Source organism: Alligator mississippiensis, chromosome 4, assembly GCF_030867095.1.
Source record: "Alligator mississippiensis isolate rAllMis1 chromosome 4, rAllMis1, whole genome shotgun sequence".
In the NCBI taxonomy this organism is placed as follows: domain Eukaryota; kingdom Metazoa; phylum Chordata; order Crocodylia; family Alligatoridae; genus Alligator; species Alligator mississippiensis.
Window position 1 is genome coordinate 222,324,738 of NC_081827.1, and position 25,166 is coordinate 222,349,903.

Here is a 25,166-nt window from a genome sequence, read left to right on the forward strand (position 1 = left end):
ATGAGAACATCATGAGATACCAGATAAAAGGCTTTTTGGAAGTCCAGGTAATATAATATCCACCACTTCTCCTTATCCAGGTGGCAAGTCACCTGATTGTAAAAAGAGATGAGGTTGGTTAGACAAGACCTGCCCATGAAGTCATGCTGGCTGTTGTTCAGTATCCTACCTTCTGCAAGCCTATCATACATAGATTCCTTAATGAATTTTTCCAGGATTTTCCCTGTGATAGAAGTTTAAGGTAATTGGCCTGTAGTTAGCCGGGTCCTTACTCCTCCCCTTCTTGAAGGTGGGCATAACATTGGCCCTTTTCCAGTCCTCAGGAAGCGCCACAAGTTTTGGAACAGTTTAGCCAGGGGCTCCGCAACAACGTTGGCCAGCTCCTTCAGCACCCTTGCCCCTTCTGCTTGCTAGCCAAGCCAAATTTCAACTCCCTATGCAGAACATGAAGGCACTAGTGCTTTTCAACAACAAAAAAAAAAGACGAGTTTTTGAATATGGCCAAAACAGCGTGTTTCTCTAAGCTTGTTTTTGGAAGTTTCTGGACCATTTTACCTGTATCTTCTAAAAATACTCGGTTTGAGGCAAGCACATAATATGGGACTCTTCAGCCTGAAAGACTGTAAAGTTCAGCAAAATAATAAGCAACTGATAATGGAAGGTATTAAACAAATTTATGCATAGGTATCAGAACTTGCGCTCCCTATAAAAAAAAAAAAAGAATCAATTAAAATGTAATTACATGAGGTATTTACATGAAGGAAGTTCTTATGTCATGGTCATTAACTAATTTGTTTCATTTAAGATATAAAAAGTGAAATTTATTATTAATATTAAATTACTGTGTCAGAAATAAGGAGTTCAACTATATCTAGAAATGTTACACCATAAACATGACTCTCACCACTACCACAATAATGTTGACATTGTGATCATGTATGCCCACTTCTTTAAGTCTGTGGGTTAAATGAGAGCTGATGAGCTAGGAAGTCCTGAAGCTTCACATTGAAAAGGCAAGAATAAAACTAAGCAGGGCCTAGAAAGAACTGAACATTTCTATCCTTTTTAGAGCACTGCTTGGGCAAAGAATTGGGACCAGAACAGGTGAAAAGCTTCTTCCTGACCAAAGAAAGATCACGGATACCCTTTTTAACAGACTTTCTAATATGGCTGCTGCATTACGGAAGCTAAAAAGCCATCACTTTACATTGCAAGAGTTCCTGTCCTGCTGCAAAAGCAGTTTCTTAATATTTAGGTCCATTTTCACTTGCTAATATCTGCCCTGAAGAGAGGGTGGATGGACAACTTCTGTGTTACTCAAATTGGTATGACTGCCCATATCGGTATAAAACAGCCATCTTACAAATATTCATGTGAAGAAAAACAAAAAAAAAAAGCAAAAAACAAGCAGCTATTTAGAAGATTAAAACCTGTTTTGTAGCATCTCCCTCCTTTTAGTGTTGCCTCTAACAATATTAAGAATAATATGTTGCAGCATGACATAAATCTTGTTATGGACCTATAATGTTGTTTCTGCAGTGCCATTTTTAAGTAATAATAAACTTTGGAAACACTCCTGTTGGATGAAAACCTGAGGGGGAAGGATGAAGTAAAAACATTCATTGCCCGTTGCCCTTCATCCTACCTTCATGGGTAAAAGTAGTAAAGGCTTGTCTTTCGTCTATTTGGCCACCTCCAGATACCCCAAAAGGACAGATAAATGGTAACAGTCTGTACGAGTAAATTTTAGGTGAAAAGTGATCCTGGATTTTAGTGATGGGGGGGAAGCTACAAAAGGGGAGTGTCGGGGTGCAGTGGAAGTGAGGATAGTGTGTGAAATGGAAGCAGTGCGGCCCCCCCCCCCCCAAAAAAAAAAAAAAAAAAAGAAAACTTCCCTCTGGTAGATACAAACTCCAACGTGGGGGCACCAGCTTCTCAACCACCATCAAATGAGGTTTAGGAGCTTTTTCTTTGCTTTTTCCATATAATCGACACTGAATTAAACTGTGTGCAGTGTTTTTTATTCAGCATGGTTATATTGCACACAGAAGATAGGCACATAAACAAGTTACTGCAAGGGAAACTAGGATGTGAATTTATATCAGCTTCTGCAGTAACTGCCCATATACACGTTCTTACCTCAGTTTTACCCTATGTGCAGGGGAGGTGGGGTGAGTTGCCTCTTATACTCCAAAATAAGACACACAGGCCATTAGTTCAACATCTACTCTACTCCACAGCAAGTTCACGTGCTAGTTTGCCTTGCATTAACTTGTTTGTGTGTTCATATCCACAGTTTTATAATGAGGTTGTGTACTAAATGGTGCTAAGCAGAATTTTTATGTTTTTTTGTCTGTTTTTTTTTTTTTTAATGACCGCATTGATTCAATTTGGTTTTCTTCAAGCCAATGCTATCAGAAACTTGTTGAATAGGAGTTATATTCATATGTCTTGGATAGCGGGAGCCCATTTATTAAGGTTTTTTTCCCCCCTCCCTTCAACTAACCTCACATTTCTGACTAGCTTCTCCCCATCCACCTCTCTGTTCAGGTGGATATATCTTGATGAATATATCTAAAGGAACTAGTGGATGGTGCATTGTTTTATTGCTGTTCTCTACAGAAAACAGGAGAGTGATCAATATAGTTTTCACTGCACTGGAATTTCTGATGCTGATTTTTGGCTTGTATATAGCAATAAATATCAGTGACTTCAAGTATAGAGAATACATAATTATTAGTAAACATGCTTGTTAATTTTATATCTCAGGTGTTGAAAATATAATATATAGTCTGCTTAATCATGGCATATTTGCAAGAGGTGTTTGAAATATAAAGCCATTAAAATCAATGAGGGGGCAAAAAAGGATTTGATTTCAATGATAACTAGTCACGCCATGCTTGTTTCAAGGTGCATATTTGTGCATTGTCCTATAATGTCATCTATATCCAAATAATATTTTAATGTTGACACTTAATCTACACTCAATTAATACCATCATGCAACATATATAGAATTGTTATAAAACTGTATCCAACAACACTCAGGCTAATTTTTTTCCATAATGAAATATTATTTTCTGGTATTCTGTTATGAAAAAATACTCTAATAAAGCCTCTCCACTTTTTGTTAGGGAAGCATTAATCTTGCTGCTTAATTTAATGTGGCTGATCATTAAATACAAATTCATCAAAGTTGCCATAATTATTTATATGTTTTGAAGGTCATATTCTTTCATTTCTAACTGAGCATAAGAAAACAAACTAGCTGTCTGCTATATTGCGTTATTTTGATTCTATTCAGAATATAATCCTTCTTTTTTATTGTTGCATCTCCATATGACACTTTAAAAATTTATTTTGTTCTTCATTCCTAGTTGCTTGGCACATTCTGTGGCCCTTTCACATCTTCACAAAGGGACTTTAAAATGTGAACCAAACCTCATGCATGTTAATACTAGGACTTTTTTCATTTCAGCATTTGAATCAACAAGTCTGTAATACGCTCTACCAGAACCCAAAGTTTCTTTCCTGGCCCATCTTCTTTCACAAGAATAGATTTTGGTGTAATCCAAAATGAAAGGTCTTTGCAGCCCCAAATGACAAAAATGAAAAGCCAAAAGAAATGAATGCTAGATTGGCAATGTTATCAATGGAGGAAGCTTTAGCGCTACCACAGCCCTGTTATTCAGTAATTCAAAGTCCCTTCGTCAGGCTCTGGGAAAAGTGTAGATGGTACAAGATGGTAAAAAGTCCCCATCCCCACTTTTTACCATCTTGTACCATCTACACTTTTCCCAGAGTCTGACAAAGGGACTTTGATCCAAAAAGCTTGCAGAAAAGGGCAATATTCTTGCCATTTTCCAGTTGGTCTAATAAAAGGTATCATTGTGGAACCAAGAGTTCTAGTTTTTTGTATGTCTACTTGACTACTTAGCATACAAATACATCTCCTGGAACAGAGACTGGAACCTAGATGGGTGGCTTAACTTCCCAACTCAACTTTGACTACTCTTATTCTATACAAATGCAAGTGAAATGGCTGCATCAAGAAGAACTACCTCAGAGTATGCTTATAACTTAGCAGGACATCTGGGTTCTAGTTCATGAGCCTGTCTACGTTAAATGTCTCCCTGGTCACAGTGAACTGAATAACCAAGGGTTAAAGCACTGTCCTCAGAGGTGAGAGAGGTAGGTTCAAATTCCATGCCCTCAGATTCCTAGCCCTCCAAAATTCTAGACATGTGCTCTAAACCTTGAGCAGCTATTGATTAAAAGGAGAGTCCTTCAACAGTTATGTAAATCCATCCCTAAAAAAAAAAATCAGTTGAAACTCTTGGGCAATTTTTGACCAATATTTGCAAATAGTTCTCATCTAGTCAACTAGTCTAACCCACTGCTCAAAAGAGGACCATCGCAACTATATCATCCCAGCCAAGCCTTTGTCTAGCTGGGTCTTAAAAACCACCAAGGATGGAGATTCCACACCCTCTCTGGGTAACCTGTTCCAGAGATTTATTTACTCTCCCAGTGAAAGAGTTTTTCCTAAGATCTAACCTAAACTTCCCTTGCTGCAACTTGAGACTATTGCTCCTTGTTCTATGATCTATTAACCTTGAGAACAGTCTAGTTCCATCCTCTTTGGAACCACCTTTCAGGTAGTTGAAAGTTACTATTAAATCCCCCCTCAGTGTTTTCTTCTCCAAATTAAATAAACCCAGTTCCCTCAGCCTCTCCTCAGAAGTCCTGTGCCCCAGCCACCTAGCCATTTCGGTTGCCTTCTGGACTCACTTCTATTTGTGCATATCCTTTCTATAGTGGGGGATCCAAAACTGGACACTACTCCAGATGTGGCCTCATCAGTGCTGAATAGAGGGGAATAATTGCTTCCTTTGATCCACTGGCAATGCTCTTATTAATGCATCCCAGTATGCCATTAGCCTTCTTGACAACAAGGGCACACTGTTGGCTCATATCTAGCTTATTGTCCACTGTGACCTAAAAGTCCTTAACTGCAGAGCAGCTGCTTTGCTAGTCAGTCCCCAGCCTGTACCGGTGCATGGGATTGTTCCATCCTAAGTGCAGGACTGTATTTGTCCTTGTTGAACTGCCAGGGAGGAAGGTTAGTCTCCCCTCTACCCCCACTGGCAGCCGGGTCTGCCTGCCATCACTGCTGCACTTGCTCCCTGCACCCCTGCTGTCCCCTTCACCGGATGCCAGAGGGAGGGAGAATATCCCTGTATCTGCCCCCCATCCCTCAAAGGGGCCCTGCCAGCTGGTGCCTGGCTATGCCCCCACCCTGCCACTGCAGCAGGAAGGGCAGGGCCCTTGGGGGCAGCAGCCCTTGTCATAATGTAGTGGAGCGCAAGCTTCTTCTCAGCAGGGGGCTGCGCTGCAGGGCAGGCAGAGCTGTGGTGGGTCTGGCAGCACCAGTGTCCAGAGTGGTCCAGAGCCTTCCAAAGCCCCACGGTGCTGCCATGCTCTGCAGCTGCACTGCCAGCCCCACAGCACAGCCCCCTGCCAGGAAGAGACATGCACTTGGTGAAACCATGACCTGGGATGCTGCCCCCATCACAGTCATTCCCCCCTTGCCTCTCTAGCAGCTGGGTGGGGGTGGGGCCAGTCACTGCCAGTAGGGCCCCTAGGGGGCAAGGGGAGGGGACGGAGTGGGGTTATTCCCCACTCTGCGCCCATGGTACCGCAGCCAGGTCTGCCTAGCCCAGCTGCAATCACTGCTCAGTATGCTGAACACTGCCTTGAGCGCAGACCGAGTAGCATCTGTGGCCAGGCTGGGCAAACTAGGCTGAAGGAGCGAGGGGGGAGTGACCATGATGGTGGCAGCAGCCCTAGTAATGGCTTCCTTAAGTGTGAGCCTCTTCCTGGGGGGGGGCACAATGCGGGGCCAGCAGAGCTGCTGTAGAGGGTGGTGGTGCTGTTGGGGTCTTGGAGGGCTCTGGCCAGCTCCAGATACTGGTGCTGCTGTACGAGCACAGCTCATCGCAGTTCTGCCTGCCTTGCAGCGCAGCCCCCTTCTGGGAAGAGGCTTGCGCTCTGCGACATTATGACAGGGGCTCATTGCCCCCATCAAAGTCCCTGCATTCTGCCACTGCAGCAGCAGGGCAGGGGCATGGCCAGACACTGGCTGGCTGGCCCCTTGTGGGCAGTGAGGCAGGGATGGGGGTTATTCCCCCTCCCTCCGGCATCTGGCGGAGGGGACAGCAAGGGGCTTATTCCCCTGCAGGGAGCAAGCATGGCAGCGAGAGCTGGCAGACCTGGCTGCCACTGGGGGTAGAGAGAAAACTAACCTGCCTCCCTGGCCCCCTCTGCCTCAAGGGCCATGGTGCCCCACTGCAGCTGCAATGAGGGGGGAGCAGCTGGCAGACCTGGCTCAGGTCCTTGCCAGTGGGACAGAGAGAGGGGAATTAAACCCCTTTCTGACCAGTTCAAACCAGACTAGCCATGCCCCCCCAGCACACTTTCCTGCAGCCAAGGGCACGTTTTAGTGCTCCCAGCTCCTGGCCTGAGCATTTGCAGATATGGGCCTGCATTGCCTCAGTCCAGAGAGAATGTTTTGTCCTGTTACAAACTGGTTCATCCTAGGTAGGTTAGACTAACCTGCAAAGGTTGAATCAATTCAGGCTCTGGCTTTTTGAATGTCTGTCCCTAGCCTTAGTATTTAAATGAGACCCTGAATGTTAGGTAATGAGGTGCGAGTGCTGCTGCCACTCATTTCCTCTGGGCTGTGGAACTACATAAAAACAGAGCCTCCAGCCAGAACCCATGCCAGTCACCTGGTGAGCTCAGAGAGCTCAGAGCATATGCAGAGCTGTGCTGACATGCTAGTGAGCTCAGACAACTCACTGTTCATGCGCTTCACAGCTGGAGAGGGGTGCAACTGGGCTTCCACACCCCTGGATCTGCCTTCGGTTAAGTCCTCCCCCTCAAATTGTTTCAGCCACTTCTGAAATGCAGTGTTGCTTTTGAGCAACAATACATAATCAGTTCATATAATAAAGTGAAATATAGGGAAGGGAAAGGACAACTATCTGCCTGCAGAAAGGGCAGCAGTTGTGTGCATTCATATTTTTTCCTCAGTAGCCTTTCCTAGGTAAAAGTAGTGATAATAAGAAATAGGAACAGAATTCTTGTCAGTTGATTATACAAAATACAGAAACAGACACAACCTATAAAAGAAAAATAACCCAGCTAACGAGAGGTGCAATTCTTTGCCAGGCTATCAGGTGTCCTGTAACGCAGACATTCCTATTCTTAGTAGAATAAAAATAGGACAATGAGCATCATAAGAGACTGGAAGTGTTTTCTTGCTTCTCTCTGCAGGTATTGATTTTGCTAGGAAAGGATTAAGCTCTTTCTACTGATTAACAGGGGTAGGTTACTCATTATGACACCAGGTATAAAGAGGAAGGGGTTGACTCTTTCAAGGAGTGTTTTAATGGTGTGAGTTGAGCAGTCCTGAGGAAAAAACCCTATGATGAGCTAATCCTATGGAAAAGTTTGAGGTTATATGAAGGAGTATCATTTTTGTGTCATTAAAACAAAATTCCTGAAAATACGTGGAATGTACTTGTAGAGGAGGTTTAAAAAGTGTCTTCTCACAACTGGATAGCCAAGGATATGAGCAACAGTCTCTAGTTTGTGTGAGCACAAATAGATATCCTGTGAATGCTGTAGACTGCTTTGTAGGAGAAAAAATCCTCCCAAAGATTACTTCTTTCAGTATTGCAAGATCTAGTTCTTGGTTCTCAAAATTTTTCATTCTGTAGGTATTGGGAACGGTCATTGGCGATTCGTAGACCAGAGATTAAGAACTGTTATGGTGGACAACAGAAGCAGTATCTACTTATGTGCATCATAATATAATATTGAGTACGATAACATCCCTGTGTTACACTTCCGCGTAACAATTGCAGACAGTAGAGATGTATGTGATGGCAATGCACTACTAGCCAGAAGTTACCATTCACATACAGAACAAAAATTAGATACACCACAACTGTGCTGCAGTCATGATTTTTATAGCAGGAGGTGCAGTTGAGGAATTCATACTGAGGAAAAGGTTTTTACCTCAAGAGTAAGAGCCACCTCATAGAAGTGACCATTTAGCACTCCAGAAATTAATGCTAGGCCCATGTAAACCTACTTCTTTGTTCTTTAGTATATAGTGGATTTTCTATATACTTCACAATACTGAAAATACATTCATAACTTGTAGAAGGCAGAACTTTCCCAGTTTTCTTCTTCTGTTCAGTTCCTTTCAGCAACAGGGCCAGTAGATGAAGCTTTTTTAATGAATATTGTTATAGATTGGTCATTTTAACAGAGGAGTCTTTCAGCATGCTTTAAAAGGAAATCAAAGCACACTCATGTTAACCTCTCATACAAGTTTATCCCATAATTTTGGGTCCCTCTTTGAAAACCCTTTCACTATCATTCCAGTCTTTTTATTCACAGATGAAAACTAGGCTGAAGTGACTTGCATAAGCTATTATACAATAGAAGTGAAAAAAATCCCACTGACCTCACGCCTGTCATCCTACACTTGAACCTATAATAAGGACCATCAAACAACTGCAGCCTATACTTGAAAAGGACTAGAGTTTGAGAAAAATACTTCCAGTACCCCGACTTCTGCCTTCAAACAGTCTTATAACCTTGCCCAACTCATCATCAGAAGTAAACTCCCTGCTGAACAACAGGCACCTAATGGGACCCAGCTCTACCTCAGTAATAAATGCAAGACCTGTCATCATATTTCTACAACCACCACAAGCAACACTCCTCACAACAAAATTATCCATCAGAATCCATGGGTCATACACAGGTTTCTCTCAGAATGTAGTATTCCTCATGCAATGCATCATATGCCATCATGGAAACTGTGGGTGAAACCAGACTAAAACTATGCGCTCGTCTAAATTCACAGTTCTATTACGTCCCCTCTCAGTCTCCTCTTCTCTAGACTAAATAAGCCCAGTTCCCTCAGCCTCTCCTCAGAAGTCCTGTCCCCCAGCCTCCTCACCATTTTTGTTGCACTCCGCTGGACTATCCAGTTTGTCCACATCCTTTCTGATCCAGATCCATTATAATCTTTCTGATACTTGCTAACACCTGCACTTCACAGATTACAATGACCGTACTTAAAAAGCTTTTGATCCACCTGCAATTTAGCTCATCTGTGCTTGCTTCTGTCTATAAGGCTTGAGGAAGGATACTGATACCCAAAGGCTTGCCTGTGTCTATACAAACTGTATGCTTCATCCAATAAAAGATATCACCCACCAGAGTTCTTGCCTCTTGCATAAGCATAGTGACCATGATTCTCTCCTTGGACTGTAACCTTGTCATGGTGGAGAGGCTTATGAGTTCCAGTGACCCTCAGAGCTATGTTATTTGTTGTCTTCTACTCCTTATAGGGTCTTCCCTGGCAAACAGGTTTGAGGCAAGGTCCCAGACTAAGCGTGGTTCAAACTCCTGAAGATCCCAATGCTGGAACAGATGTACTTGAGGACCTGCTGGTTCTCTACAGCTGTGAAGGCAGAAAAGGGCTGCAGTGGGATAGAGTTCTCTGATTGTTTTGGACATCCTTGCCACTGGGTCCAGGGCTCCTTCCTGTAAAGTTTGTGTGGCTGTTGCTTGCGCACTGGCTTCCCCACATTAAAATATATCACACGCAGGCCTCTGCCAAGGATGTTAACATCTCCCACAAACCAAGTCCTGTGGTGATGGACAGGTGGTGGTAGTGGGGACAGGAACGATGATCTCTGTGAGTCCCTAGTCACAAATATGTATGTACATGGTGGCCATGTGATGATCATATTGCACTTACCAAGATAAAAGTACAATTTGGCAGCTGCAGCCATGACTGAGCAATCCTATTTAGGATCTCCTCTGCTCACTCTGAGTGGGGAAGGGGCTAGAAAAGGTTCCCTAAACATAGGCTGTCTCAAACTGCCCTGGCTGGATTGCTGCATCCAGTGGGATCACTCTACCTGCGGTCAAAACCCACAAAATAAAGTACTGAAATTCTTAATGGTGCTGCACCATTCATCAAGCTGAAGCCCATTTTGAGGAGAACAGTTTTGCTCAGGAAGCCGAGAAATGGCAGAGGAGGAAGAAAAGTGCACAACATCCTGGTCAATAGCTGTGCTCACCCCCCCCACCCAAAAGTCATCACCTCTCATATCTATGGAAAAACTTGCAGAGCACAGATTGACTCTTCAGCCATCTTAAAACTCACCAATAATTCCCTCTCCCCCGGCAGACATCATCCTTGTATTGAGGGATAGCCAAAGAAGTGATCATGATAAAGAGCAGAGAATGAGAGATGTTTTATGAGCTAATTGGTCCATTTGTTCTTATGTCACACCTTCATGATGCACCATATTTAAAGCACACAAGGTGCATCTACATGTGCACCAGACTGCACAGTTGTTACTGTGCGGTCGTTTAGTATTTGCTTAAGCAAGCAGTAAATGACTGTGCAGTAACTGGCATTACTGTGCAATCCTGACACCACATCGTTTTTTTTCCCACGCTACTGCGCAGTAGCATTGGCATCATGGTTTGTGCCTGCTAGCGTTACATTGCTGTAGCAATGAGCAGCCAACAGCTGGATTTCCCTGGAACAGTGAATTTCTGTTTGTTCCAGGGGATCATTGTAACTAAGAACACTTCCTGAAAAGCGTTCTCAGTTACAGCAGGGAACTGCACTTCTATCTGCATGCAGAGATAGTGCAGAAAATCAGACCAAGTCACAGAAGAATTAGTAGCACAGCCTTGAGAACAGAGAGTGTGCTTGTTGGGCTAAGTACCAATTGACATAAAGGGACTTGAGGCTGGGAAAAGAGAAACTGCCTTCCATCATTTGATCATTCCACTGTTTCGAGAAACAGAACTTTGCTTACAGTAGTAAGTACATAGCATGCCAAAGATGCCTTGATTATCTCTTAATGGAAACAATTAACAGAACACTGAACTTTGATTTATCTACTCAAATCAACAAGAGTAACAAATATATTAATTCCAATGGAATATCAGGTTAGGTTCTTATATACTATAAGATCACCAACACAAAAAAGCTGGAATGTTTGTGAATAAAAATAGTTTAACACTAGCTATGCATGGTTAATTTACACAGCAGTCCTATTTCCGTTCTCAACCAAGTTGTTTTTGTCACCAAGTTTTGGTGACAAAAAGTATCTTGCAGCAAATTCTCTTCATTGCTGTAAGATTGTATTCAAATTGATTATTCCCCTTTTGTTGGAAAATGATATGAGTTTAGAGAGTCCAAATCGATATTTTTTTTTTCCGCTGTGTTTTGTATATATTGACCATTTTGGCAATTCAAAACCTTAATACCTCATAATTGCTTTCACATATCACATCTTCTATTTTCTTTTTTTGCAAGTTAGATTCCGTCTGCTTGTTTCACCCCATATGTTCCCATTTCATACTCAGTTAAATTTTGTCTTCTGGGGCTGGATATGAACTCGCCCATTCTTAATTGCCTCAGAAATCCAGCAATAAATTTGTATGGCCCTTAAAAAAAAATACTTGTTTTCAGCACTGAAAACATTCCTGAGCCATAACTTCAGGTAATAAAATATTGTGAAGAAATACCAGCAACTATAAGTAGCATCTTTGGCCAGCTTTATTTTACTTGACATTTTTTACACAGTGTAATTTCCTAAGTACTGTGGAAAGCAAGAATGTTTTAATACTTTCAGAATACTTTAAGGGTATACTTGAGTACTTTAATACATTTTAGCATTGTACTACATCTCTCTTTCTGTCTTATTTCCTTTCCTTCAATAATGACCCATAAAGATCTGCAGGTAACTTCCTAGAAGAGGGGTAGCACTGACCTAGGAACAGTACTTGTAGAATAGAAGAATTCAGTCACTGAGGGAGAGAAAAAACCTTGGAAAGTGGTTTGGAAAAATACTTTTATTTCTAATTTAGGCCTGGGAGTAGGGTTCTGGCAGCAAGAAGGGCAAGAACTCTCATCTCCTCATAGTGATAAACTGATTCTTTAATGTTCCAGCCAGTCTTTTACTCATGGGACCAAGACAATACAATAGACTGGGAAATGTGGGTAGAAACAGATGTTACCTTTGTGCCCCCATAACATATTCTATGGGGCACAAAGGCCAAGCAAATAGATATCCACAGATATAAATAGCCACACTATAAATAGTGGTTGCAACAAAGGTATTATCTATTTGTGCTGGATGTACATTTTAACAGTGGATATCTGTTTATGATGCGAGAGTGTGAGCAGCCCATAGCTGCCCATGCTCTCCAGCTGCCCTGGCATGTGCTCCAGACACTTGAGGGACCTGATTTTAGTCACACCGGGAATCTCTGGGCAAAACTGCATCCCTCAAATCCTAGGATTGCCTTCCTGGTTTTCTCTGCTTGCTGAGATACACCCCTGGGATCTCCAGGGTGCATCTCAGTAAGTGAGGAAAGTTGGGCAGGTGTTCCCAGGGCCTGTGGGGCCAGATCCTGCCCAGGAATTCTCAGGGTGCATCAGACCAGGTTCCTCGAGCTTGAGGAGAACACATCAACAGTTGTCCTGGAGCATCAATGGGTAATGTGTGTTTTGCGCAGTGAAGTGGATCAGCTGTGCTTGGAAATGTCCAGGCATAGTTAATCTACTTTATTTTGCAATGTCTGTTTCTACCCTGAAATTCCCATCTCAGTTGGGAATATAGTGTAGGGCTCTGGGAGGCCCCTTTGGGGAATGGCTTTGGATATCCAAGAACAAGAGGCAGGAGAGAGACCAGGAAGGGAATGTTGCTGCCAGCTCTTCTCTTCTAACTTTGGGCAAACAACCTACCTTTTGTTCATGTTGTTTATTTATTTTTTTAAAACTAGGGGTTAGGGAGTGAGTGGGCTGAGTCTTTGTGAGAAGGACAAGAGCATAAAGTACAAGGCAGAAAAGGTGTGGCTTCTCTTTGCCAAGAACAGATCACAGGGCTGGTTTTCACTATCTTATTTGTCCTGCCTCTCACCTTTTCTATTTTCTTTTAATCCATCACTCTATTTAATTGAGTTGGACTCTACATGAGGAATATACCTTCTGTCATTCAGTAACTTCTGAATGACAATTCAGAAGCCCATTTGACATTTAATTGCACCCTGCATAGATTAGCCTTAAAGAAAGCCAAGGGTTAGCCTTAAAGAAAGCCAAATCTTATGATTTTCAGATCTGATTCGTTTTCAATTTAAATTATGTTGGACCTGATTATTTTGAATATTTACAGGAACTTTGGATGGAGTGAAGATGATCTCTGGGTTTTTCAGACTGTTATAACTCAGTATCCAAGTGACCTTCAGAGAAGAAGAACTCTGTACTTGGATATGCTACAGAGGTATCTACCCGACAAATCTAGGCATGAGCTGGTCAGTGCTGGTTTTTTTTTATGTTGAAAAGCTCCATTATTTTAAAAATCACTGTAATGAACACTGTAATGAACATGCATTAATATATTAATTACAGAAGCTTGAAAGAAAAAAAGTTTTATATTTTAAAGTGAGTTAAATTTTATGCGAGATATATTTATATTCATAAATACAGTCCAGATGAAATACCCTAAATACATGCCTAATATAACTAACAATATGGTCCTGAAAAATTTTACTTTTCCACAACATGGGCTACAGCAGTGTTGAAATTCCACCCTGTCTAATGGTGAATCTAAGAACCTTGAATCCAGCTTGCTGGGATTGTTTGTGCTATGGGTGTTTATATTCATGTCACATTGTTCTTGCACTCTACCTTCTTGGTCTCTTTTTGTGAGCAGGAACCCTCTCAGATTAATCAATCATTCTGATTTGCCCACTGTGCATATTTGAAGCAAAAATGTGGAAAATTGCCTGAAATTGGCCCCCAAAAGATTGCTGTAGTTAAAAATGATGATATTCTAAGTGCCTCCAATAAGCATTGTATGGATCAAGTTTATTATTTATTCTTTTTCTACTTGGTACTAAAAATAAGAGAGACTTCAAAGCCAAGACTCTTCAGGACAGTGTATGAAAAAGTGGAGAAAGCAAGCATCTGCCCCCTACCTTTCCCCCTACATATTCTTTTAGACCAAAAGAGACCATCTAACACTCTGTGTTGGTACAGTGCCTAGTGAAATGGAGTCACATTCGTGATTGGCCATTGGGAACCATGAAAAACAGCACTGAAGGTGGTTGGTCCTTCTCAGAGCAGAATTCTTGTCAATACTAATACTTCTGCTTTCAGAAACTGAGCTGAAAGAAAAGGTGAGACCAATGACCTTTGTAATTTGCATGTCAATTAATAAAAGTAAATAAATAATTTAATGGGTCTAATTTTAGACCCTCAGACTTTGTTAGGAATTATTTTAAATAAATAAATTGGATTATATTACAGCTCTGGGTCCATTTTTCTCTTAAGGGAATGGAACAGCATGCTACATACAGATTTGTTCTAACAGTACTAAAATCTATTTTTAAAATAGTTACATATTATTAGCATAGCTAAACTGGGTTTGCTTAATTTCTTTATTAGTGATTGGCAGTATATTTTCAAAGCTTGTAAATTTTTTTCCTGAATGTTTGACAGGTGTGAAATTAACATAAACTAAGCTTTATACCACACAGGTAAAATCTTACCAGTAGGATATTAAATAGAAAGTATTTTTAAAAATTAAAGTTCTTCACACATGAAAGCTTTTGCATGATAATCTGAGTGGTGATTTGTTTTTAAGATAGGTTCAATCAGAAATAATTTTTGTGATTTGATTTTGATTAATTTTTTTTTCACATCTGAAAAGACAAAAAGTAAAAAAGGGTAAACAACTTGCAGTATATATGATTTTCAAAGATGCAAGGCCAGATGGTTATTTTTTCTTTGACTTCTAATTCATAGAGGTCTAAATCCTACTGTTGTGTTACAGGCATGAGCTTCCTTGTCTATTTTTGTTAGTTATGCACTTGGCAATCAGGGCAGCCCTCAAGAACCATAGTCCTTGTGGTGCAGTAAAATTAGTTTAGTGGGGATGTATCTTAGGATATAATTTTCAACATAAGTCTGAGTGCTGAAGTCAAATACCATTTTAACTTTCATGTCAGCCTCTGTCTACAGATGCCTGACTTGCACAGTCCCATGGCGTATGCGTGTGTGGCCTTTTTCTATATTACAGTACCAAAGCCCACATAATTACTTTATCTTGTGCAACTTCAGTAATTCTTGTACATTTTTTACTAAGAATTTTTGTTGTATTTTGTCTGTGAACTTAGATCTGGGAAGCATTATAAATTTCCAGTTATCTAGGAACTTCTGGTAGCCCTAGGGCAATACATTTTTGCATGTTGTATATTTCCCATTCTTCCTCCAAAGAATTTTGCTTGTTTGGGACTTTGCATCTATCTGAAAATGGACATGCTTGTAAAAAATGTATCATTTTGCAGAAAAGTGCAAGGTGGGGTAACTCCAGTATTATTATTCATATTGTCACAGTGCATGAAGATCCTGACAGATTGGGGGCCCCACTATGTTCAATATAGTACATTTACATAGTACATGAACAGTGTAGAATCATAGGGCATGTCCAGACAAGTGCACACGTGCCTCTTGCCTCATCTCAAACCCCTTTGATATGGGGCAAGAGGCATGTGCGGGAATGAAAAAATGTTCCCCGTGCTGCAAACTTGCAACACAGAAGACCCCTGGATATCTAGGGGTCTTAAAAAAGCAGGGCAGCCTGAGGCCACCGGAGGCTGGGTCCTCCACAGAGATGCTCTGGCTGCCAGAGCATCTCTGTGGTTGGCCCTTCGCCCTGGTGCTGAACCATGTGGCCTGCCAGGCAGCATGCTGCAGCACCAGAGTTCCAGTGCCAGTAAGTAAGGGGTCAGGGGGGCTGGAGGAGGGGGGAGAGGACCATGGGGGGGACCCCTGCTGGCCCCACCCACTCCCCCAGCCCCCTCAGCTCTATTCTGCCTGGCCTAACCTCCCACCTGCCCCCCAAGCCCCCCGATCCCTGCTCTGCTTGGCCCCACCCCCGAGGTCCCCCTGAGGCCCCAATCCCTGCCCCCCAACCCCAGCATCCCCATGGGAAAAAACAAACAAACAACCCCCCCGACACTTACTGGCAGTCCAGCTGCTGTCTGTATCACTGGGGCCCCGCCTGCACAGTGCAGGGCAGAGGGACAGCTCCAGCAGCCCCAGCCCGAGCCCCCCTGCCCCCTGCTGCCCTGTGCTGCTCTGGGGGGCTGCAGCAGCTGGTGGGGGATGGGGCCATGTGGGGCAGCAATTGGGGGGCTGGCATATGGGACTTGCAGGGGGGACCATAGCTCTTGTGTTAGGGGCCTTAGCCCCTGTTGGGGGGCTGTAACCCCTGTTGGGGGGCCATAGCCTTTCTGTGGGGGCTGTAGTCCCTGTGGAAGGGTACAGGTGCTGGTCCCAGGCTCTAGCTCCCCCTAGCTGCAGATCTGGGAGGAGCCAGGCAGGGTTATTTTGCCCCAAGTGGCACAATTTGCTCCACAACAAAGTACATGTCCGAGCACGTCCTCTGAGGCAAGAAGCCCCGGCTCAAATTTGCACCACTTTTATTTGACCTGATTCAAGCACACGTGCTTGCATGTGTGGACGCGCCCATAGTGTTGGAAGAGACTTCAAAGGTCATTTGGTCCAACCCTCTGCATAAAAGCAGGAATGTTATTTGTAAGTTATCTATGACCAATGTTTATACAACTTCTTCTTGAAAACCTCCAGTGAAGAAGATTCCATAACTTTTTTTAGGCAGTCTATTCTACTGCCTCACTGTTCCAACAGTAAGGAAGTTTGTCCTGATAGCTAATCTAAATCTACTTTTGCTGCAAATTGAGGCCATTGCTTTGTGTTCTACCTTCTGCAATCTGGGAGAAAAATCTAGCCTTTCAGATATTTGAATACTGCTATAAACTAGGTTTTTTCAATGTTTTTAGTTCTTTCAACCTTTCCTCATACAGCTTACCTTTCAACCCCTTTATCATTTTTGTCTGCCTTTGGATCCTCTCTAGCTTTTCTCACACATTTCTTAAAATGTAGAGCCCAAAACTGTACAAAGTACTCTAAGCCTGATCTGTGCTTGAATGAATGGCATATCTTAAACCCAGTACTCCTGTTGATGACGCCCAAAACCTGTGGCTTGCACCTAATACTACTGTTGATGGAGACCAAAATTGCATTTGCTTTTTTATTTTATATTTTTTTTTTATTTATTTATTTTTATTTTACAACTCCATCATATTGTTAACTCATGATGAGTCTGGGGTATACCAAAACCCCAAGATCTTTCTCACCTGTGTTGTCATTCAGCCATTTATCTCCCTGTTTATTTTCATTTTTTGTGTCTTTGATTCTTCTTCCCAGGTGTAGCACCTTGCATTTTCCTGTAATACATTTAAGTCTGTTTTCTCTAGCCCAGCTTTCTGATTTATAAAAATCATTCTGAATTCTACTCCTTTCTTCCAATGTGTTTTCAGTCCTTCCCAGTTTCATGTCATCTGCAGATTTGCTTTCTGTTCTGGTATCCACATCATTATTAAACAGGTTAACTTGCACTGGACCCGAGACAGATCCCAGTGGAACTCCAGTCGAAACTTCCTGCCTTTCTGACATTGATCCATTTAAAATTACTATAAAGTGAATAGATAACCAGCTCAATAGTGGTACGCAAAGGGTAATCATATTTAGCCAACATTTCTGCATCTTGCTTATGAGGAGGTCACATGGGACTTCATAAAAGCTTTACTAAAGTCCAAGTATATTATGTCCACTGCATTCCCTTCATCCACCCAACTAATTACTTTGACAAAGAAAAAGAACAAGTTGATTTGACATGATTTGGTCTTTAAAAATCTATGCTGGCTGTGATTTAGCTCTCCCTCCTCAAAGTGGTTACAAATCATCTTTATAATTTGTTCCAGTAACTTCCTAGGTATTGAAGTCAGGGTGACTGTGATGACGAATAACTCGAGTCTAGTACCACCCGTCGTTTAGGTAGCCCCTCCCCTTGTCCCGCCTGCCACGACTTTGCTGGTATATGATTCTGAGAGGGTTTCAGTGGAGTTCTTACCAGAGGGGTTCCCCGACACGGGTGTACTCACAGCTGTCGCCTATGGTGTTCCACGGGGCTCTGCCACCCCTACACCCCGTCCACTCGCCAACCTATCATGTGCTGGTATGATGGTGACCTGTGGTCCTCTACGGGCTTGCTTGCCATTGGTTTTCACACATGCAGGGACCCGGGTCTAGCTGTATCACTCTGCCAGCCCGTCCTCTAGTCTCACTGGTTCTTTTGCTATAGCTTGGTGTCCTTCTTCCCTCACTTTCCTAGAAATAATATTCTGCCTGTGCTGGGAGACTCCCCGGGCTGACGTCCTGGACCCAGTGGCTACTAGGGACTTCCGCCCCTGTCCCCGTCTCTATTTCCCTAAGGGTCTGTGCTAATATGTGCAGGGTGCCTCATCGTTCTCCCTGCTTCCCTCCTCCTGAGAGGGGCACTGGCCCTTCCCCACTCCCTATCTGTGGCAAGACAGGAAGCTTCCCCTTGCCTGCCTCTGTCAGAGGCTTAGAGCCTTCTCCTGCCTCTGTCAGAGGCTTCGAGCCTTCTCCTGCCTTCTGTGTGGGTACGGCGCAGCCTAGCTGGTGCCTTTCCCCAGAGGGAGCTGCAGCACACCGGCCGTGCTACTCGCCTTCTCTCACTCTCTCTCTCTCTCTCTCTCTCCCCCTCCCCGCGTGTGCTGTCGGGGCTTTTAAACTTGCCCACGGCGGCCATGTCAGCCACCACGATTGGCTCAGCTGTCTTCCTTACTGGGAACAGCTGCTTAAATAACCGGGGTAATGCCAGCTCGCGCGGCTGTAGTTGCGGCTGCTGCCGCGGTCTCGGCTCCAACGCCGCCGGATCTCCCGGAGGTAAGTGATCCCGTCCGGGGTTCTGTATAAGGGTTGCATCTGCCCCGCAACCTTTCCTTGCCTCACCTTGTGCCCGTGATGGCAGCACGCTGCCGTCACAGTGACCAATTAAAAAATTTCCAGGTCCTATTTTTTGCCTTTATTTTTTGGTAAGATGGGCACTATTTCAGTGCTTTTCCAGTCCTTTATAACAGCCTCTGTGCCCCAACTTTGTACATATTAGGGGTCTGCAAAATGAGCTGTATTTGATTCAGATTTGGATTCGGCCAAAATCAAAGACAATGATTTGATTGGTTGATTCAGATCACTGTTTCCAGTTTGATTCAGCTGAATCTGAAGATTCAATGCAATTCAGAGAATCAGCGATTTGGCCATAGACATAGCTTTGAATGTTTTTTCTACATACCTCAAGGTACCAGGTGCGGCTCATGAATGCTGTGATGCTAGGGTGGATGGAGTGTCCCATAGGAGCACGGGGGGGTGGGAGGGAGAGGTGGAGGGCCTGTACTTAGAGTCCACTTCCAGGTCCACCAGGAAGCATGCAGGGGGGCTCTCCCGTGCCCCCTCAGCTTGGGAGTCAGCTGTGGGGGGTCCCAGGTACTCCCCCTAAACCAAGGAGACATCAGTCGCCAAACTGGAGGGTCACAGGGGGCCCCCCTCCAGCACTCCCCGGTGGACCCGGAAGTGGACCAGAAGTGCTTCTGTTTCACTTCTGGGTCTGCTGCTGTGTGTGTCGGGGAGCCCCCCACACTCCTGTGGGATGCTCTATCTTCCCCAGCATTGCAGAGCTGATGAGCCACCTGGTACCTTGAGGTATGTAGAAAAAACATTTAATGCTGTGTCCATGGCTGAATCGCTGAATCTTTCCTAATCTCTGAGTTGATTTGGAGGGTTCGGATTCGATTCAGAGAGATTAAAGGGTCTGATTTGATTTGAAGATTCAGCCATTCAGCCACTGAATCGGGCCAAATCTCCTCCGAATCGAATCAGCGACCGAAGCTTTGCACAGCCCCAGTACATATTATTGCTATAATCTTTGAGATCCCTTTTTTGTCATTTTTTTCAGAACCTGGGACTGGAGTTTGTCAGGCCCTGCTGACTTATTCAAACTCATCAAAAGTGGTCTGACAATCTCTTCCATTTTCACAACCCCCAGCTTTTCTCCTTCCTTGTATATATAATTTTCATTAGCTCTCTACTTGTAGCTTATTGTTTTTGTGAAGACTGAGGCAAAGTAGCTTTTGAACAGCAACTTAATTTATACCTTTAGTTAATAGCCAATTAGCTGTGGACCTACAGCTTCAGTAGTCTTTACTTTTTGACCGACACATATATAGAATCCTTTCTTATTGTCCTTAATTTCTTTCACCAGATGTAACATTTTTAATCTTTGCTTCCCTGATTTTTATCCTTGCAAGTTCTTGCTATTTCTTGATATGATTCCTTAGAGACTTGCCCATCCTTCCACTGCCTGTATGTTTTCTTTTGCTTTTGAAGCATCCTAGAATCCTCCTTGTGCAGCGACATACATCAGTCTCTTGCCATTCTTCTTGTGCTGCCATCATGTTGAAATTAGCTTTTTGCTGAGCTTCTAATACAATGCCCTTTAGAAGCTGCCAGCCCTTCCCGACCTCTTTATCTTTCAGTCTGTCCTCCTATAGGCCCTTTCCTACTATATCTCTGAGTCAGTTGAAATCCAAGTAAATAAAGTACCTGTCAAAAAATGTTCTGTTGAACCCAATATGAAGGTCTCCTTCTACAAACCTCCCTCACCCCAAGTTGTACCTTCTTTTACAAGCATCCCTATTAATTTTAGCATGGCTGTTTGTATTATACGGCCCTGATCTTACTCCCTTGAATTCTCAAGCCTTATTGATAAGGGAGAATTAGGTGGCTGAAAGGAAGGAGGAATAGCAAAGTTGGTGTCTTCTTTGACAATATTAGGTTCCCATCCCTTTTTAAGTCTTTATTCAGAGAATCCAAATTTATTCCTCTGTTTTCCATTAGGAAAAACAATTGAGCATATTCTGTATTGCATCAGTGCTGCATCATTGACTTTAGTGGAGCCGTGAGAGAACAGAATTTTCCATTAAGGCCCTGATTTTACAAATTATTCAGTATTTTATATAAAGTACTTAATAGTACTTCCAACTTGCAGAGTTGTACAGTTTAAGCCTAAAAGGAGCCATTAGATTACATAGTCTGACCATTGGACATACAGACCTTTAAGTACTACCCAGTTACCCTTATGTTGAACCAGATAACTTGGTTTAAAATGAAGCATTTTAGTCCTTGGGAGATGAAACCATTATGTTCTACAGAGAGACACTAGGAGAAATCTAGGTGCCATTCAAGTGCAAGGAATGGAGGTGTTCTGCACCCAACAGAAGACTCAGGACCTGCATTATTGATTCCATAGGAATACCATTAATGTCAATGGTGACTTGCAAATTATGCACTAATGTCCAGAATGATTTTCTTTTCATTTGTCTGGTTTTAAATCTTTCTGAAATTTATCTGTTTTTTAGGTTGTTCACGAAAAAGCTTTGGACCGGTATCATTTCACTAGGAATCAACACAGAGCTTTGATGTTAAACTGGGCTCAGGCTAGAGAAGCCTTTTTACTGAAGGCCGTAATGACTATTGCTGAAGCCTGTGCTGCTCATGAGGCAGAAATGATGTTGGCTAATAATAGACGAAAGCAACAGGAAATCTGTGCTGATCTGAAAGGAAAGGTAGGCCAAATTACAAGACTACCACACGTGTATCTGTTGTTAGGTGTAACTTGGTAGGCTCAAAATTAACTTCAGCAAAATCTTGTATAAGATGCAGTATCTTGAGACATTTATTTATTTTTACTATTTTGGTTTAATCCTTCTGGGCAATCCATTTTTTTTAATATAAGAAAAGAAAAATGCCTACAGGTGACCAAAGAAGCATATGATCTTTTGACAAAGATCTGTATGTTTATACCTCGTTGACTTGTGTACGTTTAAACTGCAAGTGACTTCGGTTCCTTCTTTTCATAGCTCTGATCCTTACTGACAATAGGGACACTCATGTACACTGAAACAGCTTTATAATTTCTTTTTTCTGTTAATTTTGGTGGTTTAAGCTATCATTCAGTGGCATAAAACAGTACAGCTTCATTGGAGTCATTGCAACTATACTGATTTTCACCAGCTCTGAATCTGATCCATCAAAAGCATGCATGAATAACAACGTGAAAGGAAGTGAAAGTTATGTCATATTTCCACTCATATTGAACCCCACTATTTTAAACTGTTTATCTTTGTTAGCAATGTGAGTTGTGTTTGATATGGGTAAGATAGAAGGCTAGCTGCATTCAATCCTTTTAATAAAGGGCTAAGAGTGGAGTAAATACATAGTGTTAGAACCTGGTTGAGAACAAATGGGCAAAGGGTAGATGAAAAACATTAAATTGAGTTAGGGTTTGGAATAAGTTTCTTCTTTACTTAAAGTATAAAAAAAAATTAAAAAATGAAAAAGCTGGTTAAAAATGGATTTTTTCATGTAAAAATCCAGAAACTTTTTAGATAAATTCATCCACATATTTTGAAAAATCTGAATTTTAAGAACAATGTTTCTGTTAAAGTATTTCCTCTTTTGTTTATTTATGAGAAGTTCCAGCTTCTAGAACTTGAAGAAAAAAATGGAAGCCACAGCTCTTCTCTCTTAGATAGATAATTTTTACTAGTATTTCACAAACATTATGAAAGGTGTTTTAGTGTTGGAAACTCCTTTTCTGTAGAGAATAGAATGAAAAGGGAGGAGCTAAACACAAAGAAGAGGAAAGCGATATGATGTTGATGCCTAAGGCACTTTAAGGGGGAAAATCACATTTCTGAGCATGAAAGATCTATAAAAGGCATGTTAAAATTTGTTTGAACTGGGCTTTGTAATTTTTCCATTGGCAGAGAAATTAACACTTGAAAGCACACATAGGATACTCACTTCACTATTGTCATCTCTGTTGAACTCTTACTGGTCAACCAAAGTTAGTTTTGGTTCTTTCAAATTGATGATGCTAAATAAACAAACAAATCCCCAAATTTGGGCCATATTCTTCAACAGTTACTCTGCATTTACAGGAGTATGACTGAAGTTAGAAATGTGACACTTAAATCTAAGTGAGTTTTCCAACCATATCTTCTTTCAGTGCACAGATCCCAAACCCAGTGGTCAGCTTCTGGGTGACTTTCCTGGAGCTCAGTGAAGTAGGACTGATGTAGTAGAAGTCACATTCTGTATTCTTGGCCACAGACAGAAGTGATGGTGTGTCGTGTGCTCGGGACCCTGAAGCATTCTACAGCCATCCCCTTATCGAAGTACATGACTGCAGAGTGCTTTAAAAGTGCCTGATTGCATGACAATCTGAATCCTCATTATATGAGGGTTCAGATGATGGTGCTTCAAAGTGGAGCACCTTCATTAACTTGTGTTCCTGCATTCCAGGAGCAGGGCTGGGCTGGGCTGATGTAGCTCAGCCCCACTCCCAGTGCTGTCTTCATAATGGGAGGGAGAGAAGGAAGGGGAGGGAGTTCCATCTGGGGTTTGCCCAGCCTGAGCTGGAGGGTGGGGTTGTGTGGATTGGAGCCCGCCCCCTCCCCCCACCCCCCCGAGTATTCCACCCTCCAGTGCAGGCTGGGCAAACCTCAGACCAAGCTCCCTATGTTTCCTTCCCCCTGCCCCTTATTCTGAAGACAGCACTGGAGCTGTGGCAGGGGGAGTGGGCTGTGGGAGAACAGTTGCAGATAGGCAGCATCTCCAAACTGGAGCTCAATCCCCCAACCCCTCGGACCCAACAGCGAATGTCTGTTGCATATAAGGGATCACTGTAACTCATGGCACTTCCTGTTACAGCATGGAGCTCACATCTGTCAGCTCCCTTTGTTTCCCTGTTCACACCTGCTGTACTGTCATTGACTGCACCTGTAGAAATGGGGCAGATCATTTTGTCTACCATAATAAATAACTTTAGGAAGTCTGTTATTATGTAAATACCAGAATCTCTCTATTGGCCACATGTAAGGGGACATTAAAATCTTGCTTGGTCACTATAGTGTGACTTTGGTTGCAACCCATTAAACATTTATAAATGCTTACGTTACAATCTCCTGTTGTCGGTAACTCAGAATTTAAATCTATTGGCTTATATTTTCAAGGGTTATTTTCTGCCAAAGTTGACTTTTTGTATGTTGAACATTTGAGCAAACCAATTTAACTTATTTTTCCAGTATGAAGAAATGAAAAAGGTTTAGTTTTCTCATCGTTGAATGAAATCATGGTGACTTGAACTGTTCTACAGATGAAAAGGTTAGGGGTTGACAGTTAAAATTTGGTGAAGGAATAACTGTCTCTTGAGATGAATTGATCATGTGTTCCCAGATTTCATTATTTGAATTTTACAGAATTAGAAGCATTTGATATCGCTTATTTTACACAAATGCAGTTAATTTTACAGAGTTTTTTGCCTACACTTCTGAAGTTCACAACTGAAAAAATGTGATACTGTGGATATTTGAGAAGGCACCTATAGAACTAATTCTTCAGTCCTCTGAATTACTTTGAACTGGCAAAGATCCAGTAAGTGAACTTTTTTTTATAGTGGAATGAACACAGCGATGGAAACCCACCTTTAGCCAATGTTGGCCTTAATTTCAAACTTTACCTTGATGAAAACTATTACTTCCTTGGGAAATAAGCCAATATGTTTGTTCCCAAGGTCACATAGCAAGTTCCAGGTAGAGCTAGGAAAAGAGCCCACATTCTGATGTAAAAGACCTACATTGCATTCACAAGACCAGTGTCTCTCAGAAAACATGTAAAATCTAAATGCTTAGTTATGATATCCATAAAGTGGGACTACTCAGGCTTGTTACAAGATCAATAGATAAAAACTGCTATATAAATAGAATGAATTCTCATTGGCAGAAAATTTGAAGCACAGAAAAATAGAATGACTCACGTGGAAATTAACTATGGGCAGCAGGGTAATCCAGGGCCTTTGAATTTGAAGGCTTTCATTACTGTATGAACTTAGGCAAGCTATTTAACACATCTCATTTACTCTTCTTATAAAGTTCAAACTTTAACTTAGAACTTTTGTCCTTGCTAGTGTTGTATTTCTAAGAAATGGTCTTCCTTTGAGTGAGAAATGTGTTTCTTGGTATTTGACATATATGTTCAGCAAG

The 25,166-nt window shown here is 42.3% G+C and overlaps 1 protein-coding gene across 5 annotated transcripts in view; it reads left to right on the top strand.

Annotated features, from left to right (window-relative positions):
• Positions 1-25,166, top strand: part of CCDC148 (coiled-coil domain containing 148) — a 161,405-nt gene that overhangs the window by 48,015 nt on the left and 88,224 nt on the right. For 4 of the 5 annotated variants that reach the window (XM_019480300.2, XM_019480304.2, XM_019480306.2 and 1 more), the window contains 2 exons: positions 13,289-13,427; positions 21,480-21,686. In XM_019480300.2, coding sequence (XP_019335845.1) covers positions 13,289-13,427; positions 21,480-21,686 — 346 coding nt within the window. The remainder of the gene's footprint in view (positions 1-13,288; positions 13,428-21,479; positions 21,687-25,166) is intronic. The other variant, XM_019480307.2, reaches the window with a different exon arrangement.